Raw genomic sequence first — 27,191 nt, 5'->3', positions numbered from 1 at the left:
CCGGATGAACCGTCTGATTTGACCTTGACACAAGTCACCAGAACTGCCTCCTCAGTAGAACCAGACTGACCCGGACTGAGGGCCTCTGCTGGGCCACTGCACTCATTACAGAGACATGACTGCCAAATCAACTGTGCAAGAAAACCCGTTTACTGAAGTTATACTTTAATACAAAAAATATTATTACAAGTCCTACACTGACACTGTTACTTCAGTAAAGAGTATAATGATGAAAAAGTACTGTAATTGTATTAAAAGTACTTAAAATAACCCTGTGACTTTTATCATTAGATTTTCATTATTGATGTATTAGTAATGGGGTTGGATTCCTCTCTATGCCACAAGGGGGCATCGCCTCCCTAGTGAGATGGTTTAGTGTGGACAGCTCTCATTATTGACTGGCTGGAGCCAGAGAAGGAACCATTCTTCTGTTCTTTACAGAGATTATATAACGTGGCTACGAGCCTCTTACAATTAATCAAATAATTTTAATTCACTGCCAACTCTAATTCTATATGGTGGTGGATTAGCACAAATTAGCAATGAATAAAATTACTTAGTAAAGTACTAGTACCTAAAAATTGTACTAAAGTGGTACCACAAACAGTTAGTTCTATTCAGCATTGCGGTTAATAAACACATGCAAACAGAATGTGGAAATAGATAACAGCTATTTATTAAATACATATCACTGTCCATCACCAAAAACATTTCACACAGCCATCAATCAACAAACAGAATTAATATGTTCACTGCCTGAGCTACAGTCTTCGGATTTGTGTTTTATTTGGTGTCTACAGTCTGACTACAGTAAGTTTCATAACTGAAATCTGTTGGTCATGACAGCAGACGCCCATCCTTCACACCAGTGATGTCACACCTACAGAAGAGTAGGAAAGACAGAGGTCAACAGGATGAATACTATAATAATACTGTAAAAAAAGTCATGCTCATGTTCTGCCACAATAACAACCAAACAGAGTCACAGTGTGTTACAGTCTTTTTAACCAGTTTTATTTATTTAATCTTTTATTTAAATTGATAGTTTCACTGAGATCATGATCACTTTTTGAAGTGATTTTAGTTATAAAACTTTTCTACAATTCATTCAGTTTTGTTTCATTTGGTGTAGTACCTGAACACAGCTTGAACATGTGGTGCAGCTGATGTTAAAATATTCTGTGACCTGATACCAGACATTTATATGAGAGCAGAGGCAATGAGGCAATTTTAGCAGAGTGTTCTTGCAATGAGCAGTGCTGTATTATCTGTATCATGCAGCTCCGAGCATCATTCCCCAGACTCACCGTGGGAGTACTTGCACTGTTTAAGCGCCTCATTGAAGCCCTCACATAAACTCAGGTCGGTCTGGTTGGTAGCACAGTCCAGGAACTGCTTGACCTCAAAATGACAGGGGCCTGACTGGGCTGTAGCACGCTGGGGGGGCTCCTGGAGTGGTGTTAGCAGAGAAAGAGAAACACAGCACACATTTTAGTTCTCACACTGCCTATGTCTTCCCATGATCACAATTTATGTCATGTCTTGATATATTTCTGTCCAACACAAAACCTGAGTGAGTGGTTTACTGCACCACACTGATGTTAAGACACCAAACTACTTTGTGTCGTCCTTTTTGTGTCTGTGAAATCTGCATTAAACATTTGACATGTTCAAGTCCAGCTCAGTTAAACTCTTCCCAATCCTCTGTCTGATCACACGTCACCTCTTACCTGGGCTGTAGGCTTGGCTGGTTCTGGGCTGCTACTGCTGCTGCTGCCGCCACTGAATGCTCCTGTGAGGGCACTGCCGACAACGTGGCCCACAGCTGAGCCTACTGCCACCCCTGCAGCTGTGGTGGCCATCTGGGCCATCAGGCCTGGACCCTGGGACTGAGCCGGAGCCAGGGAGGCAGGAGGCGGATGAGCGGGAGGCGGAGCATGGGATGGAGCCGGGCTACAGACAGATCATGAGAGAGGACTTAAAGGGCAGATACACAATCTACTGTGACAGCGACGACAACCTCAAACACCCCACAACTGTCCTGTCCTCTTCTTCAGCTCTACCAGAAATGAAGGCTATGAAATGTGAGTATGTGAATAGATCTTCATAGTTCATAGTTGTGATAATTAATGTAATAATTGCAAAAGTAGCAATAAAACTAGAAGCAGTACTAGTAATTTTTAATTATAACAGCAGGTGTTGTTGGAGCAGCTGGAGGCTTGTCATCGCGGATCAGACTCTCCAGGCATCATACTGCAACAATAATTTATCTTTTATCAGCCTCAGTTACAGAGGAAATACCTGCCTATTATACCTGCATAAAAAAAAGTAGAAGAGAGCTGATGTTGTCCACGTTATCCAAACAGTGTTACTTGTCTTAAAGTTTCATATCATTTAAACACAGCGTTTCCTTCCACTGTAACTTCAGTAACTCTACTGACATTATAGCTGAGGAGAGCAGAAACACATTGAGGCCAAAGTTACACTCTGTTACATGAAACTGTCCAGTCACAACCCGACAAACTGACCTGTGTTTGTATTAACTGTGAGAGATGTTCACTCAGCTGCCGTCATGAAGCCAAACTAACCTAAGAGGAACCTTTGCCTCAGTGACCTTGCCCTGACCTCACATGGTCTAAGTGACTTATGAGACAACAGTGACCAAGCTGCGCTGTTCAGTTAGATGATGAACAAACTAACCGTCACTTAACCGTCAGTGTCGCGTCTGTTTGTTTAGTCTCGGTGTGAGCTGGAAACGTGTTTACCTGGCTGGCGCTGACGGGCGGCTGCGGCTTCCCCTGGCCATCGCTGACACCACACACGGTTATGTTTGTCTAAAACACCGGACCGGGGACGTAAGGACTGACTCGCTGCTTCTAGAAAGTGCTGTCCTGACACGCGGGTCTAGCCCACTTCACAGCGACCGCTCGCGCACACACACACACGTAACCGACCTTGCCTGAGCCTCATCAAATTCCCACAGAAGTATCGCGAGACTAACGGCGCTGTCCAAAAGTTCCTGGGCTGCGGCCGAATAGGCTTTTTGGTTTAGATAAGATAAGAGCCGGGCTGCGGTCGAATAAAAAACAAATCTCCTTTCCTAAACACTTTTCCTTTGACCTCGATGAGGTGAAGGAAAGAGGTGAAAGAAGAAACTGTATTTATAACACATGAAGACATGTACAGAGACAAACTGCTGTACATTTAACCATCAGTTACACACAGGACACAACAACAACACAAAAACAAACAGGACTGAAATGTTCAACTAATATAAAAACATAAAGTAAAATACAAGCAGATAAAGTTGAGTCATTGAATTAATTACGTAATGAAACCACATTTCTTTATGATGATAACTATAAGTTACATCAGTCTGTTCTTCATGATGACTCCTGATTGGATCTGACAGATTTGGAGCTCAGCCAATCAGGAAGGGTTTCCAGAAGTTTCTGATCATGTCACAAAAATAAAACAGGAGCTGTGTTGTTTCTACATGTACATGGATCTGCCACAGTGTGTCATTTTAAACCACACCATCTATGTTTTAAATGCTGCTGCTGCAAGGAATTGTGGGACATCAATCTTTCCTTTCCTTTGGTAAAGGAAGGTCCAGTGTCTCCTCTGCTGAAGGAGATAAGACAGGAAGCACTGAAGCTCCTTTCCTTAACTTTTAGAGAACTGGACCAGCTCTGATCATGGCTGACATACTGTCATTTACCTCAGTTTAAAACCTTCCTCAGCAGAAAACACTATTAGGCTGCATAACGCTGTTCATCGAGGTTGAGGAGAAGTGGTTAGACATTTAGCTCCATCAAGGAGGGTCGGCCAAAAAAAACACAAACAGCTCTCTGTATGTAACACAGTATAATTCAACAGCTCCAGTACAGCCTTCATACAGATGAGTCAACACCTCTCTGAAACAGTTTCAACACAAACATTATAATCTTCACACAGGAGGATTTAAAACAGGGTTGACTTTAACTAACTGAAATGTGACCAACCTCTGCAAGTTTACAGTAATGGAATTAATTTACAAGTATTCATGACTAGCAGGCCCCTGAGTTTGGATATTTTAATGGCAGAGATTTATCCAGTTGACAGTGTTTCCAGATAGCTAGCCTACTTAAATGTATAACCTTTCAAACTGAAAACACCACGCATTGAGAAAATTAATTTATAGATAAATTAATCTGTGATTGAATGAAACCAGGACCTGATGAAGGTTTTACATCACAGTGATTGTCAGCATATTCAAAGCAGCCATAGACTGTATATAAAAACATGATGCATGACGAATCATAGACTTAAGTTGCCTCTGTGAATGTACCTGTTGAGTGTACCGCTCCTGAACACAGGGGGCGCTGTGGTCCTCTCTTCATCGTTCCTACTGGAAAAACACGACCTGATGAAAAGCTTCCGTTCAGCCATCACATCAACAAAGACTCTCCAAGTTTTTCTCCGTTTTTAAAAGGAAAAAACAGACTCACCTAGTGATGAGTTTCAGATAGCGCTGCAGCCATTTTCTCCCCGAGTGTCGTCTTCAGGACAGAGCTCCGGTTCTCCCTCCTCCCAGGCCGAGTGTTGAGTACCGGACGGTCGGTGAGACCATGTCGGCGGCCGTGGACTTCCACTCTCAGATCGCCTCCATCATGGAGGTGTTGGCTAACGCGGCCGTCGCTGAAATCTGTAAAGTTGTGGACGACGGATACGCGGTGGTTCACCTGGAGATGTCCCGGCGCCAGAAGGAGAACGAGTTTCTGCGGAGGAAGATCAAACTGCTGGAGCTGCAGATCTCCCGCTACCGAGCGGAGAGAGTGAAGGGAGCGGAGGGCTCCGTTAACAGCCGCTTCCCCGGGGTCCGTCTCCTCAACCGACCCAACAGAGACTCAGTGGCCGGTATGTTTCCTCCAGCGTTACCATCAACACAAACCAGATATCTGGGGAAATATGTAAAATGGATCACCAACTATTTAGAAAATCAGTTTTGTCTCATTTTCATCATTTCCAAGCAAAACTCCCAAAGCTTCATGTGTCAGGTTCATCAGTGTGAGGATATGCTGCTTTCCTGGGTTTTAAATGCAGAAAATGAAAGGAATTTGTCTATTGATCCTGTACAGACCAATAACTAATTTTTTAATGAACATTGTTACTAGTAAATTAATGAGGCTCTCCCTGTTTTGTGTATAACAAACACACTCTCAGTGTTTCACCATGTCAAATAGCAGGGATCTGCTCACGAACTTCACACTGCACTGATCTATATTTTCATATCAACAGTATTATCTAACACATTAAGAGGTATTACTTTTCCTCCTAACTGGCCAACAGGAGGTTCTTTGTTTCTGCTGAATTTATCAGTTACTGAGATCAAATGTGGAATACAACAAAGACCAGCTCTGTCACCTGTTTGATTATTTCTGCGTAGGCTTTTGCTTAATAGCTCTATGTAAAGCTGTGTGGACAATACACAGTCTTTTATTGCAATCATAATGACAGCTGCAGGCTTGGTACTCTATTTGGTTGAATAGATGACTTGCTCCCTCAGCACTAAGTTTGCCTCTACAATGTTGGTTATTTTGTCATTTTTATAACATTTGAGGAAGCAACAAACAAAGATGATGCTTCTATCATAGTCATAAATCACAGAGAATGGCACATGCCTTTATATTCCCATGTAAGATTATTTTAATCATTTTAATCTGCCAATGCAGGACTTAGACTCAGTGTTTGATCTGTGACCTGTCTCACTAAAATATTATATTTTGTTGTTTTTAAACCTGTGCAGAGATACTGTCTTTGTTTACAGAGGATATTATGTTGTGTTTAGTTGTAGTAATTTGAGGCTAATTATTCCACCAGGCCCCTCCCTGCAGGGCAGGACCAGGTTTCTGAACCGTGGTCCAGGGTCTCAGCAGTGTGTGCAGAAGAGCCAGCCTATCAACCTGGACCAGGATCCTGATCAGGAGGTCGTCACCACCACTAAAACTGAGGTAGCTATTCCGCAGTGCATTAAACACTAAATCAAACCATCTTCATGAAGTCCTTGTATGCAGGATCCCAAAATGTCTGATTGTAGTAGCAGACTTCATCCATACAAACTGCGTCCTAATACGACCACCAGGACTCACCAAAGTTAGATCAGTTTTTAAAAGGTTAAATGGGAGGTTCAATGATAAAGGTTTCCAGTCAGACAAATTCCTCGTGGTTTATAATTTAATAATGTTACTTCTGGGTTTCTTCCCATTCCACAGGAAGTCTCTAATAAACAGATTAAAATGTTTAAAAATCCCTGGAGGAATGCTGACTGGCACCAGATTAATTAATTTACATATGTCTCGTTGTGTTTTAATCCTCTGGAGTAATGGAGTATTAGTTTGCATCATACTGGTTTTTCTTGATTGTATCACAGAAGACTGGATATCTCAGGGTTTTGAACTGTTGGTTGGACAAAGCAGGATATTGAAGCAGTTGCTGGCCTCTGAGAAACTGTAAACAGCATTTTAAATAAACCAGAATACGTTTTATATTTTAGATTCTTCATAGTTTTCAGTGTTAATTACATGTTTTGACTTAAAAAAAAACAGAAAAAAATAAACAAAAAAAATAACAGAATTCTTCTGTAGACATAACATGCTGTGAATAAATAAAATACAAGTTATTGTATATTTATAATGATTCAGTGATTATATTATTTATTAGTTATTAATTCTGATTTTTTATTAATTATTTAGTCTATAAAATTATACAAAATGCCCATCACCACTTTGCGGAGCTAAATGCATCTTCAAAAGTCATTCGACCCAGAGTCCAAAACTCAAGATGATCAGTTTACAAAGATATGTGAGAAAGAGAAGAAGGAAATCCTCTGAGTTGAGAGACAGGAATCAGTGAATGTTTGGTGTTGTGTTGCTATTTTTCCTTGAAAAATGACTTACAAAATTAATTAATTATCAAGAGTCAGGGATTATTATTCTGACAGTCGATTAATCGAGTAATCATTTCATCTGTAATGGGATTACTGTGGGCGGGAACAATCTGTGCTCATATTACTTCACTTTGTCCTCTCAGTCAGCAGAGCCTGAGGAGGAGAGGGAGCTGCTGATCGTCAAGGTGGAGGGAGCGATGGAGACCGGAGGCACCAACTGTGAGGCACCTCTGGACGCCTGCGTCAGATCCGGAGGAGGAGACACCGCCGACGCTGTGCTCCCTGTTGCCTTGATGGACGCCGGCAGCAACGAAACGGAGGTCAGTGGATCTGACATCGTCACCTTTGTTGTCGGTAGGACAGCTAAAACTGACAGCAGCAGTGACACCACCCACAGCTCCCAGCTGACAGGAAGTGATGTCAGAGCAGGGGACAGTCAGCCTCTTATCTCAGGCGCTGACCTGACGGCGTGCAGGGACGCTGTGCCAACTTCTTGCGATGATGTAACAGATGGTGGGAATGCTAATGAGACTGCGTTAGTCACCTCCAAGTCGTCTCTGTCTGAGGTGATAGTCATTGATGGAGGGGGGACGTCAGACAAGGAGGGAGAGGAATCACATGTAGACCAGACAAACAGAGACACAGGCAGAGACAGATACGACCACACTACATTACCCATGATTCAGTGTGCTGGGCTGGAATTAGCAAGGCACAGGTCAGTGCAGGCAGGGTCTGCGCTCCCTTGTGATGACCCCCCAGGAACGTCTTGTGGTGGAACAACCTCCGGTGTCACCTCCTCCGGCCTAGCTCTGCACCGCCCTGTGCCCCCCACCAACCACAGCCACCGCAAACCCATCTCCAGCAGCTTCCACCTGGCTTTCTACCACGCTGTCACCATGGAGCGTCCGTACGGCTGCACCAGCTGCACCAAGCGCTTCTTCCTGGAGTCTGACCTGCAGAAGCACATGGCCAGGCACACCAGAGAGAAGCCCTACACCTGCCTGCAGTGCGGCAAGAGCTTCGTGTGTCAGAGCCAGCTGGACATCCACCGCAACGTCCACACCGGAGAGAGGCCCTTCAGCTGCTCCGTCTGCAACCGACGCTTCTCCCACCCGAGCAACCTCAAGAGGCACCAGAAGATCCAGCACTGAGCACCAAGACCAGACCGCCCAAAATACCACTGCGCCAAAGTTTCCCTCAACAGAAGGGTTTTCTGTTTCAATCCTGAAGCTTATTTTTCAAGGTTTTTAATAACTTTTTAGTAGAAACAGGATGAGGTGAGGAAGAAATGAAGACCAGACTAAAAAGAATGCAGGAATGAGAATCAGTGTACTTCATCATCCATACTCCGCCACTAACAGTGAAAATGGATGAATGCATTGAATGGCTGTTGCCAAAAAACTGTAAAACTGTAAATGGTTTTAATAATAGAGACAGAAATAATGGTTTTAACCTGTGATTTTAAATCCCACCATCCTGAAGAGTTCAGTCTGTGGCCTGGTGCTTTACTGAGCAGGGAGAATGAGATGAGGAGGTGGTAAAAAAAACAAACAAAAGACCATGAAAGACTGTGAATGAGCTCATTTATCTTCTCTTCACCATGATAATAAGGAGAGCACCTGTCACCCTCCTTTTATTTTCAGCTGTTACGCCTACAAACTGCATCCATCAGTTTATGAATATCCAGCAAAACACACTGAACATACAGAAATTCAGCAAACAGGAATCAAACAAAAGTCCCAGCCTCTCTGCTTCCACACTGTCGGACATAATAATCTTATCTTCTAACGCCTCAAACAATGAAATCGATGAGAGCTTGATTGACTGACTCTCTGTGTGCGTTAATTAAAGCTTCAACAGTGATTCAAGTTGAAAGCATTTATGTAACCGACACCTGTTGCATGTATCTATGACTGACATGAAGCATCACTTGACCAAGTCAGCAGTGGTTCACATAGACAGAAGAATCCACTTTATCAGTGAGGAGTGCTGTAGAAAGACGTTTCATTTTCTTCCTCAGTGTCATTGAACTGGGATGTATGTAGTGAAGTCACCAGTCGTTTTTTCTTAGTGCAGAGAAAAGTTCAGATAAAAACAGTTTTAGCAATTTAGAATTTCACCACCATTAATCACAGCTCAGACCCAGCAGACTTTACTGGTCTGAACGGGGTGATGAATGCAAGATATTTCTGGCTGTAGATGATGGAGTGTTACTGGTGCAGAACATTTTTATTACATGTTTTAAAGCGAGTATTTCAGTGCATTGAGAATAATGGAATCGCAGAGCTCTGTTTAACTTCTAATTAATAAAGATTTGAATGGGTTTTCATATCATATCATGTTTTGATTTCTCATGAGAGTTCCTCTTTCTCTGTTGCTCACACTAACAGAGTACAATCACATCCGTGATCATACAGTATACTGCATCTCTAGAAATAAACAGCACGTGAGCCATTGGAGCATCCTCTCAGTGTAGCATTGTGCAGTGAACTGCTTTAAAAACCTGTGTGAAATTTTCCTCGTTGAAACACAGAAATCACCACTGAGCCTCGTCACTCGTCCTCTGAAATTTATCACATCATTGTGTTTTCACGTTTTCCATCCATCTGTCCCATCCTCCTGACCAACACCTGGAGGGAATTTATTCTGTCACAGATGTTCATTTGGACTCAAGGATGAACTGATTTTTGTGGTCAAAGGTCAAAGGTCAGGGTTACTGTGACCTCACATTAGAGGTCTTCATAGGTCTAAATGTACTGACTGGAACAGAACCAGATCAGTCTATCAGGTGATATCTGGTCCTGGACCCATACAAAACTGAGAAATGTCAGAGACCACCGGTACCCATTCCACAGCTGATTGCTATCAACAAGTTAACGTTAATTTCCAAGTTGTCGACTTTGTGTCTTTGTGTAGCCTTCTCTCCTGTGCCTGGCTGTGATGCATTTAATCCATCCTCCTGAGAAACTTAAATAATCCAGTTTTTCTGTTATTCTTTTCGTGTTGACTGAACCAGCGGCTAATCCGCTCGTTATCTCTGCTTGAAAGTCCACTTCCTGACATGGTGACAGATGGCAACAGCAAATCACTTAAAATCACCTTTGTTGCATCAAGCATAATAAATATAACTTTGACGTTCGCTCTTTTGAACTAAATTAACGCTGCCGCTAATGTTAGCATTGCTACTTTGCTATCATTCTGTGCTGTGAGAGACTGACCTCTGACCCTTCATCTCCTTCACAATCAAAGATGAGCTGATTACTTTTTGGTGGTCAAAGGTCAAAGATCAAGGTCACTGTGGCTTCACGTCCACTCACTCATTGTGAGTGTAATATATCAGGAGGGAACATCTTTCACAGATGTCCACCTGGAAACAACACTGGACTATAATGTGTTGGTCAAAGGTCAAGGCTGCTGTGATCTCACAAAAGACGTCTTTGCCAATAAGTCCAGAATTCATGTTAATTATGATAAAATACACATAAAACCTTTTATTAAAGTCTTCACTACATATGATCCTTGACAGACATGGATGTAAACTGCAACTACAGGCAGTAAATCTAGTTTTAAAGATGTAACTGTATGTTTAACTATTTAAAATGTATTTTTGTAATCAGAGCAGAACAGAGGGAAATTCACTCATACATTTTTACACAACACATTCAAGTGTAAATATGAAAATAAATCATATTTTTACAGAGTTTGATTGTATGGTTTCATTTCATGTATGAGTTACTGTTGTAGTCACAGTGGAAGTTGTAGTCCTGACTCCTCTGAAATGATTATATCAAGCTTGCGTTCATGTATCTCACACATCAACCCAATGACTCCTTTCTGAAATGATAATGGTTATTGTGTCAGAGGCTTGTGGGTTCTTTGTGTCAGCTAAACACCTCCCTCCTTTTTCCAGGCCCAGGGACATCTGAAAAACACAGGAAACCCTCAGAGCCAGGAGGAAAAGATGGATGAAGTGCAAGGTATCAGTCTGTTTTTCTGTCACCACCTTCCCTGTGCTGGAAACACCAGTGAAATCATTTCAATCTGCCCAAGTCAAAATCAATAAAAGCCAAATAGTACAGACCACAGCTGTGTTTACCTCCTCAGCTGTTCTCTGATGCTTCATGTCAGACTGAAAGGAGGCAAAACAAAACTGTTCCTGCTAACACATGTTACATGTAAAGAACTCAGCAATGTGTTAGTCCTCAGTACTTCCTGACTTCCCTACTCTGTCTGCAGCTCTCAGCTCCAAACCCACTGGTAAACCTTGAGAAACACCTCATAAATATATAGTTTAAATTGAAAAAACAGCCTCAGTAATTTCCTAAAACAACTGGTTGTACAGTTATAGACCAGTAGATAAAGATATAGATATGATTTGATTTGGGTCTGAACAGCTCACTTTCATAGATCAGAAAGTTAAAGTTAAAGTTGGGTGGTGCAGACCCTAAGGACCCAAAGGAAATCAGCCTTTTAGAGTGACTCTGTCAGAGCCTAGATGTTGAGGAAGGACCTAAAGAGCGTAGTTCACAGCAGACGTCCTGAGAATATGTCTGAGCTGAAGCAGTACTGGTCCAAAATTCCTCCTGAATGTTGTGCAGGTCTGAGGGTCTGATCTGTAGCTACTGAAAGCTCTTGTCTACTGAAGGGAGGAAGACCAGTTATTAAATCCAAAACTTCACATTTGCCATCAGGACTCTGAATGTTGAATGAGTGTGTTCAGTTCAGACAAGAAAGATTATGATTGAGATGCATATACACATCATTCAGCCACATAAAAACAGGTAAGTGGGGTTAAAGTTGTGGTTGTACGGATTATGTGTTACACTGAATGTAAGAAGAACACAGGAAATAACTGTATTTCTTTGCTGTGGGCTCATCAGGTGACACCCTAGAGAAACACAGACCGTCCCTGCTGGACTGGCAGGAGAGCAGTGAGACTGAAGATACAGAGCAGCCATCTTGTTCCACATTCGTGCTAGAAACTGTAGGAAATTCCTCATTCAGCCAAACAAGGACAAATGCTCCACCCTCCAGCTTCCCCGCTGTTCCCAGAATGTCTCAGGACAAACAGGACATCATCGTGATCAACTCACGTCCACGTGCAACAGATAACAGTTGCAGGGAGCCCCTGTCATCTGGGCGAGGTGGAGGCGATGGAGTTGATGAAGTGACAGCTCTCAGCGGTGTGAGGTCCCAGTATCAGCCACTGCTGTGTATTCAGATCAGTGAGCCCCCCAGGGAAGTGACGTATGAAGGAAATCACAGCTCTACCTTTAACAGCCGCCCTGTTTCCATGAGAACAGTGGACTCCCAGCAGCAGCAAACCCAACATTTGTGGTCAGGAATGGAGCAGATGGACAATGCCCAGTTCTCCAGTAAGAACCACCTCCACGAGTCTGGTCCAGTCCAGACACATCAGCAGCAGCCCTGCCTCCCCTACGCCTGCACCTTTTGCTCACGCCGCTACGCCCACCAGTGCCAGCTGCGAATCCACGAGCGCGTCCACACGGGGGAGAAGCCGTACCAGTGCACGCAGTGCGGGAAGAGCTTCGGACAGTTCTGCAGCCTCGAAGCGCCACCAGATGGTCCACACAGGGGAGAGGCCGTTCCCCTGCTCCCACTGCGGGAAGCAGTTTTCCACCTCCACCAACCTGAAGGTCCACCAGAGTGTCCACACCGGGGAGAGGAAGTTCCACTGCTCCAAGTGTGGCAAGAACTTCTCCTTCCTCAGCAACCTAATCAGGCACCAGGCTCTGCACACAGCCAGGTAGTTGCCCTCCTCTATGAGAGGGACAAAAACACATGGACACCTTACAAAAGGATGCAACCATGTCAACACCACAACAACACACGGCTGTTTTATGACATGTTCGCATTATTTTGTCCACCCCCTGTGGACCAGTGAATCTGTACATCATGTTCTGAAACATCCTGTAGTCAGTGTCATGTAGGCTTTCACTGGCTAAGTATTTGTCCTTGTTGGTCTTGTTTCTTCTTTGGAAAATGTTTCCAGAATTCCTGCTCATTAAAAGGATCTGTCTGTCATCAGGCTCCCTCTTCTTACTGAATCACGATCAGTCCAGAAAAGATTGGATGAAAAATGTGTGATGTACTTGATTGTCTGTAGTCTGCAGTGTGTCAGAAATGTGAGCTGATAGTGGTGCGTACATACTACTATACTGTTTATCCTCCTCACGAAGGGCTGGAGCCAATCCCAGCTGACACTGGGCGAGAGGCGGGCTACACCCTGGACAGATCATAAGTCTATCACAGAGCTGACATATAAAGACAAACAGCTGTTCACACCTACAGGTCATTTAGAGTCACCAGTTAACCTGCATGTCTCTGGACTGGGGGAGGAAGCTGGAGAACTTCCTACCACCTGTGTAACTGCATCAGCAGCTGAAAAGATAAGGTGATACTGAGGTCCAGTGAATTTATCACAGGGCTTAAATACAGAGGATGAAATAAATATTGTGCTAAAAGGAAAACTAAAGGAAAAAAAAAGTGCATTGGGTATAAATATGACAAAAGACTGTTCTGTAAATGTAATTTGTGAAAAAGGCATTCCTAAGCCACAGTAAGCATGCACATTGACAACAGAATAAAAGCTGAAATTTATTACTGTACAAAAGAAAGCAAACTTAGTGGGAAAAAACCTTTCAGGAGTAAATCCAGGCCTCAGAGTCCAAACCCTCCATGTTGTTGGGGCAGTGATGAACTCAGCAGCCGTCTGAGACAGGTGCTGAACATTTGGACAAACAGCAGTCAGCACACATTAACCACTCCCCCCTCAATGTTATACCAGCACACTGTCACAGTCACAAACCGTCACTGTGGCCAGGATTCACAGCTGCAGCCTCCAGAACTGGACTTTAACAACGTGACTCCTGATTGCAGAAATGACTTATTTGACTTCCAATCATTCATCCAACTACGTTTAACCAAGTTGTTCTTGTAATTCTCTCCCAGAGCTCCCAGAGTTTCCAGGAGCAGAACAGGGAGCAGAACTTTCAGCTATCAGGCTCTTCTTGTTAAATTCAGTGATAAAATGTACTTCAGAGGAGGAGGTCTGCAGCTGCAGGTGGAAAACCAGATCACACTGGAGAAGGAACTCTTGACAATTGTCCCCAAAAAAAAGGCTCTAGGTTGGTGGAATAAGAATGCAGGGGTCCACTGTGGTCATTTCCTTCTGTTATGTTCAATAATAAAAGAAAAGACTTTAGGACAATGGAAGAAAACACACTAGGAAACTGTAAAACACGATAGAACACTGTAGGAAAAAGCATATTATATTTTCCTCAAGCTGAGCTTGTAAATATATCTGAAGTTCTTATTAATTTTAGTTAAGACCTCTAGTATGCTGCAGAGGGTGGTTTATAACTCGGATAACTGTGCATGATACATGAGGTTGATACAGAACAGAGGTTGAATAAAGTTTAAAAATAATGAAATATTGTATTGAAAAGACCAGTGTAATGTGGGACACCAACATGTCCACACATGATTCTGTGATTGTTCGTCTTTAATCCTGCAGTTACGGTACGGACAGAAACACCCGGATGTAAACAGAAACAACATTTTTCAGTGGTAAGAAGTGTTACAGAGAGCGGACATTACAATGACCGTCTCCTCTCAGCAACGTGACCGTACGTGGTTGAGTTGTTGTAGACAGTAGTTTGGCTGGAGGAGCCGTGGAAGGTGAAAGCGGTCCCGCGGGATGGAGAGCTCCGTGGATCTGCACTCTCAGCTGGCCTCCATCATGGAGGTGCTGGCTAACGCGGCAGTGGCGGAGATCTGTCAGCTGGTGGACCGCGGATTTGCGTCTCTGAGACTGGAGGTCTCCCGGAGTCAGAGGGAGAACCTGGCCCTGAGGAGCCGCCTGCGGCTGATGGAGGTCCGGGCGGGGGAGCGGTCTGTCAGGAGAGCCCAGACCGTCACTGGTGGTCACCTGCACCGGGAGAGGTTAGTCTTCTCCAGTCAACGCCAGGGTCCAGGACATCAGGACTTTACTGGTTCATCTCCTTCCACACTGAGATCTCAGAAGGCTTTTTGTTATTATAATGAGCAGAGCTGCACTGATTAATCAGTTAATCGATTCGATTCGTTGATTCACAGGAAATTAACCAGAAACTATTTTATCAAATAACTGTCTTTGTCATTTTTACATTAAGATATCATATATGTTCTGGGCTGTTGATCAGACAAAACAAGACATTTGAATGCATCACTTTCATCTACAGGGATAAAAGCATTTTATAAACTTGACAATTAATCCATCAATTAAAAAAATAACCAACAGATTAAATGATAATGGACACAATTGTTAATTGCAGCCTTAATAATAACATTTATCTAGTGAAAGCTTCAATAGAAAACACTGCAGCTGTGGTCATGGAGAAACATTTATTTACTCTATATTTTATTAATGTAATTTACAGAATGTGTGTACTTCTTTTATTTCAGCTCAGTGTGAGAGTTGTTTTTTTTTTTTGTCATGTTGTTGGTTGTGTTTCTCTCCTCCTGCTTCACACGCCTGTGTGTTAATCACCAGCTTCATGGCAAAGAATATGATAGTTGTGTTGGTGTAACAGTGAATATAATGAACAACTTGATTTCCTATGAGCAGATCATCAGTTTGAAGAAGATGGTCGTGCTGTTGTAAAAAGAAAAGTCAAGTCCACCACAGTGGAGGATGTGGACTCTGAGCAGCCACAGGTCAGTGCTGTTGTCTGTACAACGGTCAGCTTGTCTTGTGTTGTCTCTCCTGCAAAACTCAAACAACCACACAGAGACAAAAACCCTCCACTAAGACACTCAGAGCAATTATGAAGAGATACCAACTGACTACAGAGATTCAGCATCAGTACAAAAACACCCAAAATGACAACAAGAGACACAGACGCACTATAATGAGACTGAAAAAGACGACAGAGACAAAAAACAACAACAAAGAGACACAGAGGATGCACAAACATTCAGGGAAACATGCTCCAAATCCAGAAATGCAACACATATAAAACACATCCAGTAACAGTTTCCACATCGTGATTGGCTCAATTTGGATTAACAGCAACAGACAGTTTTGTTTATGTACCTAACCAAGACTTCATTAAGTTGTGATGTTTTTTCAGGCAGTCGTCTCAACAGGGAACACAGTCTATCTCAGCAAGCTCTTTGGTAATTTACCGCTGCCTCTGTTGTTCACTGTGTTTCAGAAATGAAAACAAATTTAAACGAAACTGAACAGAGGCAGTGCAGTGTACTACATTTTTCAATATATCATCACAGATTGGATAATAGGTGAATCTACAAAGACAGAATGACACCAAAGAGATGCAGATCCAGTTACTACAACGACTGCAAAGAGATGCGTTGAGTTTACAATGAGACACAAACCAACTACAAACACATGGAAAAATACAACAGTGACGCAAACAAATTTTTTTTTCCAACCTGCACTGTGAATGTTTGAATGATGTACTCAGTGGGGACAAGAACAATGCAATATTTTGTCTGTTCTTAGTTAAAACTGATTGTGTGTTTTTATTGTTATAACTTACATGAAGACGAGATGACATTGTGTAACCAATTAATGCAGAAACACTGGTAATTCCAGAGGGTTTGCATCATTTTTCTGTCCCTGTTTTGCGTCTGTCAGCCGGTGGATGTGGCGGAGGAGTCGATGGAGCCAGAGGTGGCTGTGATAAAGAAGGAAAGGCTGGAGCTGACAGGCTGCAGTGAGCCAGAGGACCATCAGACAGCTGCTAACAGCAGCAGTATGTATGAAAGACTGCAAACACAAATGTGCTGGGAATTTTAACATGCTCACCTGTCACCTCTCCATATACACCAATCAGTCATAACATTAAAACCAATGACAGATGAAGTGAATAATATTGATCATCCCATTACAATAGAATGTTCTGCTGAAAATAATAAACAAACACAATGTATTTTAACTAATAATACACAAAGTACTGTTCTGTTTGTGTCCATATTAAATACATCATGCATGGTTGGGGATGGTTCACTGTCATCAAGGGGAAAATTGAATTTCAAGTTCATTAATGTATCTTAATCTTATCTGAGTGAACTGAAAAGTTTGATGTTTGATGTATTTTTTTTTCTCCTTTCATTCTTTAGTTGGACGTCCGTCTCTCTCTTCTGCTGCTCTGAGTGAAATCCCCAGAGACAGTGTCTCAGGTCACTTTGAAAAACGGGACTCAGCCAGACTTGAAGCTCAGCAGCAGGAAGAGAAAGAGGGAGTGAGGGAGACCAGTATTTTGTGTCAGGACTCTCCTCCAGCAGAGCAGAGGATCAGAGCCACACCGAGACGTTCAAGCAGAGACTTGACCGAAGAAGAAGACAAACATGTTGTGGATCCTAGAGATTCTGTGTCGGCTGAGTCTAGTAGAAGTACAGTTCCTGATGTAGAGACTCTACTGGTTTCAGAGCTGCCAATAACAAACCCTGGAGTAAAGGGTTTGTGTGGTGCTGCAGCAGACTGGAGGGGAGAGGCAGTGTCAATACCTGTCAAACTGGAGGCTGAAGTTTCCTGGTCTGAAGGTTTGAGGACACATAATGCTTCAGTGTCTGTCACTAGAACTGAGTGTGTGAGCAGCAGCAGATTGACAAACAGTCACCACACACAGAGCGAAGCAGCGGAGCTGGACACCAGCAGCTTGGACCTGTCCATCTTCGATGACCTGTTCTCGTCTCCAGAGGTGGCCCGGTCTCTGGCACTTCCTCATAAACCTTCCACAGATGGAGTCACAGGTGCAGAGGAGTCGCTCTCAGTCTCGTCTTTTCCTGTCCTGGGATGGGAGCAGTTTCGGGAACTCTTCCGTGTCAGGCTGTCTGACCGACTCCTCCTTCAGCAACGCCTCCTCTGACTCCAGGAGCAGAAGCTTCCCCAGCACCACAGAGCGAGTATCCAGCTGCCAGCTGTGTGGTCGCCTCTTCTCCACCTCCAGGGACTTGGTGGTGCACCAGCGCTCCCATGCCGGGGAGAGGATCTACTTCTGCAACATCTGTAAGAAGCCGTTTGTCCACCCGCACCAGCTGAAAACCCACCAGCGGGTCCACACAGGGGAGAAACCGTTCAGCTGCGCTCAGTGCGGTAAACGCTTCTCTCAGTCCAGCCACATCAAGAGACACATGAGCGTCCACACGGGGGAGAAGCGTTACAGCTGCAGCTTGTGTGGGAAACGCTTCTCACAGGCCTGCAGCCTCAAGGTGCACCAGGCAGTCCACACCGGAGAGAGACCCTACAACTGCACCAAGTGTGGCAAGAGCTTCTCTGTGCTGGGAAACCTGGTCCGCCACCAGAGTGTCCACCTCGGCAAGTGAACACACACGCACACACACACACACACACAGCCAAAAGGGACTAAGGCTGCCAGTTACACACTGTGCTGTTTTTAATATTCAGAAATGTGCATATGTAATCAGTAGTTCATGCTGTTCTTTGTCCTGTGCTGGTGTCATTTATACATGTTTACAATAAAACATTTAAAAAAACTGCCCACAGATGAGTGTCATTTTTAGTTCGGCCAGTATGTTCTCACTCACAGCACACTTTTAATTTATTATTTATTAATTTATTACTTAGTTCTTTAGTATTTAGTATTTAGTTCTTCTTAGTTGCTTTGGATAAAAGCATCTTCCAAATGAGTAAATGTAAATGCTCTCACAGGCATCGAAAATTACAATCTCATAATATTATAAAACAATTCTATTTGAATAGTTTTTTGCTCCTTGCCCCTCTCCTCAGCTGAGTGGGGGTGAGGAGGGGGTGAGTGGGGGGGTGGAGACTGCAGGAGGGGAGCTGGTGAGCAGCGTGTCTGAATAATGACAGTGAGACAGGACCAAGGCGAACGCTGAGGCACAAAGAAAACACTGGAAACAATCAGTGACTTAATGCCCTTGAGTGTGGCACCATGAAGCATGTGGAACAATCTGACGGTGAGTGGGTGAAGAGTCGGGTTCTTGTCGGTGTACTTGCTGAGTCATGGGCGGCAGGTGAGCCAGGTATGAGAGCACACACACACACACACAGGGAAACTACACAGTAAGGTCACAGGGAGGATGTGACAACAAAGAAATGAAGAGTTTGATGCTGTGTGTTAAAATAACTGAACATATAAAGGCTGAAGGAGTGTGTGTGTGTGTGTGTGTGTGTGTGTGTGTGTGTGTGTGTGTGTGTGTGTGTGATCACCTGAAAATGACACACACCTGGAAATGAGTCCGAGAGCCAGAGCTGGTGTGAAAGTGTAAAGAGTTTAAAGGAAACAGTTGCCTTGTCTCCATGTGCCAAATGACATTTAACAAAGTGTGTTACAGCCTGAGGCAGAGCTCTGAGAGCAGAGTTCAGTTAAAATCAGAGGTGAGGAGCAGGGCTTTATCCCACACTGTCCCTGCAGGAGAGGCTTGTTGGTGGAAGGTGAAAGTGTAACTGCTCGCTTGCTGACATTTCAGGAGGAAGGAGAGATTTGGACTCAGCTGACTGAGGTGATGCTGAATAACAAACTGACGTCATCACACGGCGACTCTCGCATCTCATAAAGCCACAACATTGTTGAGCGGCGGTGAGGACGGACGGATGGATGGATGAACGGACGGGGAGACGCGGACTCTGAGCTCGTTGCATGTCTCCAGTCACACACCGGCGTGCGGATCTGTTGACACCCGTCCGTGCAGGAACAGACGCGCAGCCCTGGCGATGATGGCGGACTGTGTCGGCTTCCAAGCGCAGATCGCCTCGATCATAGAGATCCTGGCCAATTCCGCGGTGGCGGAGATCTGCAAACTGGTGGACGATGGCTACGCGGCGCTGCGCTCCCAGATGGAGCAGGAGCGGGAGAAGAGCGAGAAGGAGAACGACGCGCTGCGGCAGAAGCTGCGAGACATGGACGTGAAGATGAGGAGCTACGAGAGGAAGATGAGGAGGCGCAGTCAGCGGGAGGAGATCACCGCCGTTCACTTCAGGCCACCGGAAGGTAAAGAGATGGGAGGCTGCAGCTGGCCTGCTGTGGTGACACCAGCCCTGACAGAGCCACAACACACACCTGTCCTCACACACACACACACACACACACACACACACACACACACACACACACAGACTGTCACATAACCACACACTCTCTGATGATCAGTCTGGAGACGTTTAAGATCAGTGGGATGAATTAAGGATTTGTCACAACACAGGAGTTGTTCTCATTGATGGCTTCTAACTGAGAGAAGCATTAGTAAATGACGTGTTAACCATTAATCAGCTTATTAAGCCTTAATAACTTGAACCTTTTCAGAGGGTGCTTCTGTAATATGTTTGGAAATAGAGTGGATTTATTTGAAAGGTCATCTTTTCTCCAGTCATGCCGATAGTTTTGGTTTTATTTGTCCAGATGTGGAGGTATCCACGTCACCTCCTGCTGATGTGCTGCTGTTAACCCCTCCTCCTCCCAGGGAGACCCTCTGTAAGACAGAGGGATCCTCAATTTCAACTAGTCACAGGCCTGTATAGAGAAAGTTACACGACAGCTCAGCAGAGTCAGTGTGCTGGACGCACAAAGAGGGAAGTTTACTGTTGGTTCATTTGCATCACCCTCAGTTTTGTTTCCTCCAGCAGCAGCTGTTTCCAGAGAAAAGCTCTGATAAACAGCAAACAACAGACAGACAGACAGAGACTGATCAACACAGTGGAGTATTTAACAGCTGAGGAGCCAGAGATTTCCCTCAGGAGGTGGTAGAGTCCAAACAAGTCCAATACTGGACTTCAACACCTCTCCATATGAATGGTCATGTTAGTGTGTGACTGCTGGATGTGGAAATAAGGAACTGTTTGTGAAGACACACAAAGAGAAAAAAAACAAGTAGAGAGTGACACAAACTAACTCAAAGAGACACAAAACCACGACACAGAGACAAAAAATTACAACAAAGACACACTGCTTCTTTCAATCTGGGCGTGCTCCTATAAAATGTCTCATAATCCATCCATGACCTCAGGCAACACCTGAATCAGTGATGTCCCAGCAGGTGTTTTGCCACCTGGGGAATCTGGTTTCATGTTACCCTACACTCAGAACAAGGCCTGAATACCTGAAAATGGATTTCACAAAAGCTGATGGAGATCTCCTGCTGTGACAGCTGAGTGAGGCTTGAAGCTACAAAGAGCAGCAGAAGTTTTCTGCCTTCTGATAACTCTGTTAACATATTGAACTCTTGTGTGGTTTGTCAGCTGTAAGCAGAAGAGAGTAACCAGTAAGGTCACAGTCTTAGCAACTTCCTAAAATCTCTGACAGGTCTATGGTGAGGAGATATGACTCTGTATGTCTCACCAGAGGCCTCATTTCAACAAACCACAGACATGTGTTTCTCCTGCCGCTGCATGTGGTGGAAAATCAAACCGTAACTAAAACCTAAGGCAGTGAGGTTTGGTTTGGGGGCAGCCGGTTGGTTTATTGTCCTTCACAGCAACAAGGTTTTGAGTTTGGTTTACGTGGACTTCATGTTCTATGTGGGTTTTCTCCATGTGCTCCAAATACACACCAGCTGATTTGATGACTGTACAATACTAGATGCTCTCAAATGCCTCCTTCTTCATACAAGACAACAGTGTAAGACAATTCCTTGGAGCTGATCAGCTCCTCTTTATGGTCCCCTTGGTCTCTAAGGTATTGGTAAAAACAAAAAAAAAAAAAAAACTTTTTATACTTTGAGCTCCTGTGGACGGCATTATTAACATGTTGGTTCTCTCCCTTTTGTCTCTTCATTTCATTTATTCAATAATGTTTTCTTCTCTTCTACGTGTTAAGGGTTTATTATGGTGTAACAGAATTGAATATATTTATACTACTGTATCACTACATTTCCCCCTCCAGTCACAGACTTCAGACCAGGTGATATTTTTGCATTATAACAGAGCATTTATGATCTGAAGGTATAGGAGCTCACTCAGAATCAAAGCACTGATCTTAGATAGATTGTCCATGTTAATTATGACACTGTTACCTCAAACGCCACTTGTTGAAAAGGCAGGAACACCTGTCGACAGTCCTCACTCAGGGTCTTGTGTTGTCTTCCAGGAACTGATGACCATCAGCCTCTGGTGCCACCTCTTCCTGCCACGTCCGAAGACAAATCCTTCCATCACATTTCAAAGGTAAAAGTTTTTAAATACGACCTGTTGAGTCCTTCAGGGTTCTACTGTAACTGGAGGGCTTCTCCTCTCTCCTCTGAGCACAGAGACATGAATACAGCAGAGATCACTCACTCACTCACTGGAAACTGAAACCTCCTCGATGCAGTGTTCACTCAAGTAGACCAAACAACTGAAACCACAACATACTGAAAACAAAAGCCCTATCTATACACCGGCCCGCCTTTAGAGCCTTGTTTTATCAGTTGTCACGGTCTTGTAAACTATTCCCTAAGTTTCTATGAAGACAGGTTTTTGTAGAAGAGGTGAGCGTGCTGAATCAAATTATAAGCTTAGTGGTGGAGATGAATGAAAAAACTCCATCTGCTTTTGTCAAGGAAACCAGAATGATGCTAACTTTGGGCCGGTCTACAAAGATACGTCATCCCTGCAGGACTCTATGACGTGAGCAGTTTCTGCTCATCAGGTGTTTACAGCCAGTGTGGCCAACTTAGTATGTTTGCTACTAGATTTATCAACATCTCAGGCCTGTTGTCAATGAATAACTGTATTAAAATACAGTGTATGTAAGTGCAAAGAGTAAGAGAGAAGCAAACAGATAAAGTGTTGACACTGTCATGTTCTAGCTGCTTTTCACTCTGTCACAGCATGGGGAGCCCAAGGTGTTGCCTCTGGTGAAGCAGGAGAAAGTGGAAGGAGACGACTGCAACCTGGACCTGAAGGTGGAGGTGAACATCAGGGCAGAGTGTGGCCTGTCTACTGGTGAGTGTAATTCTGTGCATGATTCAGAGGTTTCTACAATAGAGAGGCGTTTAAGGTCAAACTGACTCAGCAGCAAAAACACGTGGAAAAGATAAAATCGAGACAGAAGACTGTGAAATTAAAGAGACGCGAACAGCAATCACGTTTTCTTTTCTCTTTTTATGTGATTCGTCTCACCCTGTTGTTCTGTCGCTGTCTGCCCCTCCTCAGCCCTGGAGACCAGTGAAGAGACCCCCCCCAGTGATGTTCTTGACACCAGTGTCTCCAACCTCGCCTCCTCCACCATCCACCCATCCTCCTCCCCCACTGACACCACAATGGACCTGACCTGCAGGCCTCGAGCGAAACGTAAAGCCACCAAGCCTCTGGGCAGCAGTGTAACAGTCAGCAGCGGGGGCGTCCCGGTCCACGAGGCCACTCACAGGGAACTTGGAGGGAGCCTGACAGACGGTGCTCTGAAGCCAGAGATCCAGACAGATGATACCATAGAAGAAGAACTTCATCCCTCTCAGCTGTCAGCCCCTGTAGCGTCAGATGAGCCCAGTCCCGACCGCCTCAACAGCCTGGGCCTGGACCTGGCCTGGATGCAGGAGAGGGTCAGCCATCTTGGTGCAGCATATGCAGTGGCACAGCTGGGTTTGGGGAACACGGAAACTGGACACCCCTCTGCCTCCTTCCCCTCACAGGGAGGAGGAGACAGCTTGGATGGCCCTCCAACCATGCTCTTCACAGGCGGAGCTCATGAGATGGCTGCTTTTGCCGCTTCCTTCGACATGGCCGCAGCCGCCGCCGCCGCTGCCGTCGTGGCTGCACCGCCTCCTCCACCACCCCCTCCCCCTGCAGCTCCCTCTGTCACCACTACCAGCCAGAGGCGATCTTACAGGAGCAGCTCTGCTGCTGCTAAAGATCCTGTGGTGTGTGCTGTGTGCGGCCGGGTGTTCCCCAGTGCAGCAGCCCTGGAGCTGCATCAGCGGGTGCACACAGGGGAGAGACCCTACACCTGCCCCCACTGTGGGAAGGGCTTCGCCCAGCCCAACAACCTACGGGTCCACCTCCTCATTCACACCGGGGGAGAGGCGATATCGCTGCACGCTGTGCGGGAAGAGTTTCATCTCATCCAGCCACCTGAAGAGGCACCGCACGGTCCACACGCAGGAGAAGCCGTACAGCTGCTCACGCTGTGGACAGTCCTTCAGCCAGATGTGTAGTGTTCGCAGACACCGCCAGCAGTCCCAGTGTGGCCTGTAGACCGACCACTGGAGCTGATGGAACTGATTCCCATACAGTTTGGACTCTGGACTCTGGAAGGGTGAATCACTGAAATCCCTTTATATGGGAATTCATGCATCTTATGTAAGCACGAGCAAACACGAGGAGACTGTATCCTGTGATATCACGACATGTAGAGTTGGTATTTGTCTTAGATCATAGTGGTAATATGTGAATTCTGTTTTAAGCTGGATTTCCCTGTTAGGAGCTCTCAACCTTTTCTTACTCTTTGTTTGAAACTGAAAGGATCACAGAGTGGACAAGTGCCTCAGCCAGTGTTGATAACACTTTATCCATTTGTCATGAAAAGAGTTTGTTTGTGACAGTCATCTGGTTTACATGACTAACACACACGTGTTGATCCTGGAGCAGAGGATCATGGTCTATCTTGGATCATTTTGGCCATCCACAGTCCGGCTGGTCGAACAGGATGAACATAACCTTATTCTGAGCGCCTGACAGCTCTGTAGTATCTAAGTCATGACTTGATTCATAAAATTGATTTACAATACATTTGAAATTTATCAGACCTGAAATACTCGTAATTAACAAAAATCTAATCTTGCCTTATCCTACTGTGGTTTCACATGGCCACACACTTCCAGCCTCTGTTGTTTGTTTCATTTCTTAAACTGCAAACTGTCCATGTTACATCCTCTGTGGAATATTTCAATTTTTTTTGTGTGTGTTTTTCCAAAAAACTGAAAGCAGGGGAACATGTTAGCTACACATTCCAACAACTCCAAGGTTGTTTATATTTTATGTTGTTGACATACGTGGTGGTGAAAAAAGTGGAAACTGTGCTGCTACCAGGAAGAAACACACTGCATCGTTAAACTCTTTTAATATTTATTTATTTTACTCTAAAGGGACCGTGAGCAATTTGAAACATAAATGTTACACTTGTAACAGAGTTAGCTTAAAGCTTATTATCATCTGCATACAAAGTTACACACAGCAGTACATCACACACACACACACACACACATGCACCATGTCAGATTCAAATAAACTGAAAGCATAAATATTTCTATGCTGAACAAAAATCAATAAAATAATTGGAGTGAACTATAGTCGATTTTCCAGTTTGGAAATATCTTTGGGTTTTTGATTTTTGGTCAAACAAAAGTTGGTTTGGTCAATTTTTATTGGGAATTTTTCAGAGTTATTGGCAGAATAATACAAGGGGGCTTCAAAAAGTTTGTGGAAAAAGGACAGTTGGAAAAAATGATTTAAGTTGTGATGTTTATTTTTGGGTTGCAACATGCTTTTAAGGGTTCATGTTAGAACATGTTATGACACTGTTAGTACGAGAACGTACAGGTGCACTGAGATCAAGATCCCTGCACATGATCTTTGGCTATGTACCACAAACGTTTTGAAGCCCCCTCGTAGTTTATTGTCGCCCAAGATACTGAATTGGCCTTTTGTCTGGACTCTTTCTTTGTACAAGGACCATAGGTGATTTAATGAGTGTTTCTCCAGTCTGACCCCAGAATGAAACACAACAGGACGTGAGAAATGATGACTACATGCTGAAATGTTCTGGCTTCATTCATAATAAGACTGTTTAAAATTTAAAACTTGCCAAGTTGCATTTAATGGTTTTCATCATTCTTTGACATGTTTCTTAAAAAGAAGATTGGGTCCATTATAATCCCAAGATATTAAAGTTCAGTGACTATATTATTATTTTCACCGTCAGTGAGAATGTGAAAACATTAGGAGGATATACAATGACAATGGTTTGGAAAAGAACAACAGAGTCACTGGCATAAATGTGAGAAAAATAAATTTATGGAAGGGAGGAGGAAGACTAAATAACACTGATCCTTGAGGTATAGCCATTGAACACTTCATACTGCTTTAGATGAAAAATTAAACTTAGAGGATTTAGAAATGGGAATGTCATGACTGAGTCTGTCTCAGTCTGCAATCATAGTACTCCTCATCCTCTATCCAGCCCACTGTATTAGTTCTGTTGGGTGTAAGGTAGCTGTTTCAGGGGAGCGGGGTTGCCAGTCAAACTTGAGATGTAGTGGAGACCAGCTTGCTAGCTAATACAGACAACTTTGGAGTTGTTGGTTGTTGTTTTTTGATGGAGCTAGCTAATCTAACTTGCTGATGCCTGCCTCTAGTGTAGGCTAACCACGTGCTGGACCTATCTCTGTACTGTTTGGTCACGATCTTCTTTTCTGACTGAGGGTAAAATGACAAGAAAGTTTTCTCACCAAAATGTCAGACTCTTCTTTTAAAGCACTTTAAATGTTCCCCCAGCTCCTCCTTAAAGCCATGAGGAAAACCTAGACGGCAGTGCTGGTAGACAGTTTGTTTCTCATGATGTATCCATCACATATAGTCCACTCTGCTACAGTGTCATGAATGAGAGGCCTTCTCAGAGCAGTCTGTTGTTGAATGGTAAATGTCGGCACTTTGTTGAATAAATCTTGTAATGTAGGCCTGCACCTTCTCCTGTATGACTGTGTTCATGATTAAGTGTATCACACTAACTGTTGTCAGTATACAGTATGTATTTACATAGTGGGGAGATGTAACGTGCTGTTGTCCTGAAGATTGACCTCATGGTTTGTTTGCACAGTTGGGCGGTGACATCAGAATACTGAATTTTTTAGGTACAAAGCCCAGTTGAAGTAGACCTGCAATGTTTTAAACCCCCTTTCTCAACTGTCCATAAGTCGAAGCCTTAGGTGTAACCGTCATTTTTTTGACCTCAATGAAATATCAAAGAATAAAGCACTGTAAAAAAAAGAAAAAAAAGAAAAGAAAAAAGATGTAAAGTAAAAACATATATATCAGCAGAGTTTGTATGTGTTGGTGTTTGGATGTCATTGACATTAGCTGTAGGCTCCACAGCTATATCAGATATTTTGTCTTTTAGTATTCTTTCATGATCTGTTCCTGTGTTTAAAAATGTATGGGTATCATTAAACATGTAAAAGGTTTGCAATAAAACTGGCTGTACTTTGGACATCATTTCTGTGCTGTGATCTCATGTATTCTAACTTCTCTATAACCTCGACTCCTCTGATTGAATCTGTTTTGTTT

The 27,191-nt window shown here is 43.9% G+C and overlaps 3 protein-coding genes across 3 annotated transcripts; 2 read left to right on the top strand and 1 right to left on the bottom strand.

The window, feature by feature from the left end:
- Window positions 1–654: 654 nt before the first annotated feature.
- On the bottom strand, window positions 655–2,972 carry chchd10 (coiled-coil-helix-coiled-coil-helix domain containing 10). Its single transcript, XM_018661587.2, has 4 exons — window positions 2,766–2,972; window positions 1,731–1,953; window positions 1,308–1,449; window positions 655–880 (listed from the first exon to the last, which is right to left on the bottom strand). The coding sequence occupies exons 1-4, from the start codon at window positions 2,804–2,806 to the stop codon at window positions 861–863; spliced, it is 426 nt and encodes a 141-aa protein (XP_018517103.1). The 5' UTR covers window positions 2,807–2,972; the 3' UTR covers window positions 655–860.
- Window positions 1,967–27,119, top strand: LOC108873386 (uncharacterized). Its single transcript, XM_018661553.2, is given in 19 exon segments — window positions 1,967–2,084; window positions 4,359–4,899; window positions 5,863–5,993; window positions 7,072–7,248; window positions 10,839–10,905; window positions 11,809–12,497; window positions 12,499–12,695; window positions 13,973–14,076; window positions 14,466–14,470; window positions 14,679–14,919; window positions 15,558–15,646; window positions 16,590–16,707; window positions 17,075–17,361; window positions 17,654–18,272; window positions 19,543–19,929; window positions 22,021–22,097; window positions 22,742–22,856; window positions 23,067–23,923; window positions 23,925–27,119. Coding segments are annotated over 18 exon segments (4,629 nt in total). The 5' UTR covers window positions 1,967–2,084; window positions 4,359–4,610; the 3' UTR covers window positions 24,105–27,119.
- Window positions 14,743–18,456, top strand: LOC108873393 (gastrula zinc finger protein XlCGF49.1). Its single transcript, XM_018661561.2, has 4 exons — window positions 14,743–14,893; window positions 15,558–15,646; window positions 16,590–16,707; window positions 17,075–18,456. Exon 4 carries the CDS (start codon window positions 17,633–17,635, stop codon window positions 18,278–18,280), a length of 648 nt encoding a protein of 215 aa, XP_018517077.1. The 5' UTR covers window positions 14,743–14,893; window positions 15,558–15,646; window positions 16,590–16,707; window positions 17,075–17,632; the 3' UTR covers window positions 18,281–18,456.
- Window positions 27,120–27,191: the final 72 nt, after the last annotated feature.

This window comes from Lates calcarifer, linkage group LG5 (genome assembly GCF_001640805.2).
Source record: "Lates calcarifer isolate ASB-BC8 linkage group LG5, TLL_Latcal_v3, whole genome shotgun sequence".
Classification (NCBI taxonomy): Eukaryota; Metazoa; Chordata; class Actinopteri; family Centropomidae; genus Lates; species Lates calcarifer.
This window is presented reverse-complemented; position numbering and strand designations above follow the sequence as displayed.